The following is a 3,863-nucleotide window of genomic DNA, read 5'->3' as shown; positions in this document are numbered from 1 at the left end:
ACACCACTGTGTTTGAGCAGGAACAGGAAGTGATACTCTACCGTAGAGCAAGCGAACATCATTGATAAGTATTTGAAGGAGTAGCAACAGAAGGCTGAAGGCAGCTTGAAGCATTAGACTGTGAGGTGAGGCAGCGTTTAGGAGACTGTTCCAACTTTAATCACTGCTTTACACAACTGAACATAGAAAGCGCCAAAACCTTCATCCCCTCACTTCCCCTAACCCTGGGTGTGGGTGGAGCCACCTGGTGGTCCGCCCCAGTGCGTCCTGAGATTTGATTTTCATCAGGTGTCATCCACATATCTGAACCAATGACTTGGTGGTGTTCCAGGGTAGGATAACAAAGCCGTCTTTTCCACTTCTTCCATCTAATTGGCCAGTATAGGAGAAACTGGGGAACCCATGGCACACCCATCGTTCTGCCTGTAGTACTGACCCTTGTATGTGAAATAGGTGGAATTAAGACACAGTTACAAAAGCAAACACACTTGGTTGGTGCTGAGACTGGTCCTGTTGCTGAGGTTGGGGTCATCCTTTAATCTCTTACGAACTACCACCACTCCAACTGAAGAGCTCTCAAACTAAACATGAGAATCCCTAAACTGGGGAAACCAAGCAAATAAAAACAAAATCTGGAGCACTTGAAAAACCTTGGAACTTTAGGAAAAACATGGAGAAAACGCACACAAATGACAACAGGTAAAGGAAGACAAAGGACTAAATACTCAAAGGATAACAAGGGGATGAGAACCAGGAGGGAAGCAAAGCTGGGGCTAATTACACAAACACACACATGAAACTGTGAGGAAGCAAAACTGAACGCAAGACGGGGAACTATCAAATTAAAACAGGAAACATGAGAGAAAGACAGAAACGTGGACTAGACGGTGAAACTGGGGAAGAGCAGACATGAAAACTCAACTAGACATGACACATGGAACACAGGAGGAGGCACATGAATAAAACCTGGGAATAAGAAAACACAAAAAGCAAAAGAACTTAAAGAAAGACACTCAATCAAAGAATATACAAAACCCAGAATTACAAAAACACTGGGTCCCAGAACCCATACCATGACAAACCAGCTTTTAGATTAAAGTCATGAATTTCTCTGCACACAAAAAAATGTTTTTGTGTATGTGCATATCTCATTGTTGTTGATAAACAAACACTGTGACCTGTATGTTATATGGCTAGATGCACTTCATTCGTTTGCAGATATTGCACTGATTGAAATACAAGTATCAGAGCTTCCTTTTGGTTTTTACATTTGTGAATCAAAAATACTAATTTTACTTGATTTTGTTTTGTAAGTGAAAAAAAGGTTTCAGTTCGTTTTTTTTCTGAAGTTTACCTTCATATGTTTAAGTACAATGTTTACTTATACTTAACTTTAACAACCTTAGCCACTGTGTTGCTGTTTTGCACCGAAAATGAAGGTCTTAATGCATGTGTAGAGAGTTTGAATAGACTGTACCAACAAACTCAATACCCCATGAATCACCCCCCAAAATTCCTCGGGATGCTGCTGAAGCTCTTCTTGCAAGCCCTTCTCCTTAAACTAAATTTATTAATTTATCTTACTCCTCATCATTTCCTCACACCTGTTTGTATTTTATGCAACTGCTGACATCTGGGAAATGACTACAAAGAGCTTGTATTTTAAAAGTAAAACTAAGTTATTCGACTCAAGGAGTGAAAGCACCAATTACATCATGCTAACCAGTTCATTGTTGCTGACAAGAAGAGTATATAAACCTCTGGTGACATACTTTGTCAGGGAGACAGTACACAGACAGACTTCATTTCACCCTGACTTTAACTTGTTTAAATGTCATTTGCTCTCAGTCTGGAATTTTATTATGGATAATGTTTCAGTAATTACTGTTTTTACTCTCTCAGGTTTAAGTGATATTGCAAACTACAGGGTCATTCTCTTTGTTCTCACTTTACTGTGTTACTGTGTGATTTGGCTGGTAAATTTGACGATAATTGTGACAGTCATTGTGGATAAAAAACTTCATGAACCCATGTACATCTTCCTCTGCAATCTGTGTTTCAATGGACTCTATGGGACAGCTGCATTTTATCCCAAGTTTCTCTATGATCTTCTGTCCACCACTCATGTCATCTCTTATGCAGGATGCCTTTTGCAGGGTTTTGTATTGCACTCTGCAGTTGCTGCTGACTTCTCTCTCCTAGCTCTCATGGCCTATGACAGATATGTGGCTATATGTCGACCTCTTGTGTACCACTCTCTGATGACTACACAAAAAATTTATATTTTTGTATTTTTTGCTTGGCTTATTCCCTTTTACCTTCTATTAATGAGCACGATAACAACAGCAACATCGAGGTTATGTGGCTCACACATACCAAGAATCTACTGTGTAAACTGGTTAATTGCTAATCTAGCTTGCTCTGCCTCTGTAGCTAGAATTGTTATTCCTGCTTTTAATTACACCTTTTATGTTGGTCATGTTGTTTTTGTTTTCTGGTCTTATGTATATCTGATCAAAACATGTCAATCATCCAAAGAAAACTGGAACAAATTCATGCAGACATGTGTACCACATTTATTCTCTTTAACAGTTGTTGTTGTGTCTTTGCTTTTTGATATGTTATACATGCGATTTGGCTCAAAAGAAATAGCACAAAATGTTGAGAATTTCATGACAATGGAGTTTCTCCTTATCCCACCAATCATGAATCCCCTCATGTATGGACTGAAACTAACAAAAATAAGAAAAAGAGTTTTGAATTTTATATGTGGTAAAAGTTCAAGTTTTAGATTAAAGTCATAGGTGTGTCTGCACAGAGGGGGAAAAGTGTTCATATATGTACATATTTAATTTAAGAGAAATTTGAATTACATTGTTAATCAATAGACAGTGTAACATGTACATGACCTCTATAGCATAGGTGTCAAACTCTGGCCCGCGGGCCAAATTTGGCCCAAAGCCTAATTACATTTGGCCCGCGAAGCCATACCAAATTATTATCAAAGCTGGCCTACTGGTATTATACAGCTAATATATATATTGTTTAGTATTAAGCTTTGGTTGTTCCGTATTCAGTTTTTCAGCAAAACGTGTTTGAGTCCATAAGAAAAGATCCATTCTTATATCTGGAGGAAGATTTTTTTTTCAATGAATATAAATGTTAGCCCACGACTTTGTTCCAGTTTTGAATTTTGGCTCACTTTGTATTTGAGTTTAAAACCCCTGCTCTATAGTTTATAGATAGAAGATGCATTATGTAACTTGGAACACAAATAAAGACAATTTACAATAATATTTTGTGTTTTTCGTAGTTAAAATTTCTAAATCTGATTTTAAGTAAGTTACTTAGTTAAAATCTGACTTCTAGTATTTTCATAGTTTTGGCCTTTCAGACACATTATACTTGGTTTCTCAAAACATATTTATCAAGTTTATTTCTATATTTCTATCTTAAAAAATCTGAATCTCTGTGAGGAAATTCAGGAGAACATGAGCATACAAGAGCAGATGCCCACCATCTATCATAGCACAGTCAAAACTAGTTTATAGTGGATTAATAGTTTTATATAATTTTCATTAGGTAACACTCTGGAGGCTCGGGAGAACCACCACAATCACTACTACAACCAATACTTCAGTCATTAGCTCAGTTCGTAGCTCAAGCATCTGTTCAGTTACCAGTTCAGTCTTCAACTCAGCCATCTGTTTTGTCTCCTGTTCAGTCTCTAGCTCTGTCTCTAGTTCAGTTACCAACTCTTCCTGCAGCTCAGCCGTTAGCTTTGTCATCTGCTCCACCACCTGCTCAGCTACCTACCGAAGCTGGTAACCCCGGCTTCGTCTCAGCCAGGGGTCTTCGCACTT

At 38.1% G+C, this 3,863-nt stretch overlaps 1 protein-coding gene across 1 annotated transcript; it reads left to right on the top strand.

Annotated features, from left to right (window-relative positions):
- Window positions 1–1,862: 1,862 nt before the first annotated feature.
- LOC102206910 (olfactory receptor 5F1-like) lies at window positions 1,863–3,647 on the top strand. The gene is made up of 2 exons (XM_005748793.1): window positions 1,863–2,772; window positions 3,583–3,647. Exons 1-2 carry the CDS (start codon window positions 1,863–1,865, stop codon window positions 3,645–3,647), a joined length of 975 nt encoding a protein of 324 aa, XP_005748850.1.
- The last annotated feature ends 216 nt before the right edge of the window (window positions 3,648–3,863 follow it).

Source organism: Pundamilia nyererei, unplaced genomic scaffold (assembly GCF_000239375.1).
Source record: "Pundamilia nyererei isolate P.nyererei 1_Seehausen unplaced genomic scaffold, PunNye1.0 scaffold00229, whole genome shotgun sequence".
NCBI lineage: Eukaryota > Metazoa > Chordata > Actinopteri > Cichliformes > Cichlidae > Pundamilia > Pundamilia nyererei.
The sequence above is the reverse complement of the archived record's forward strand: the minus strand, read 5'-3'. Positions and strand labels throughout refer to the sequence as shown.

What these genes read in the sequence shown, in the direction of transcription:
- LOC102206910 (XM_005748793.1), top strand. Translation starts at nt 1,863, where the DNA reads ATGGATAATGTTTCAGTAATTACTGTTTTTACTCTCTCAGGTTTAAGT. An exon ending in AGTTTTGAATTTTATATGTG is followed by an intron (nt 2,773 to 3,582) that starts GTAAAAGTTCAA and finishes AATTTTCATTAG; the next exon opens with GTAACACTCTGGAGGCTCGG.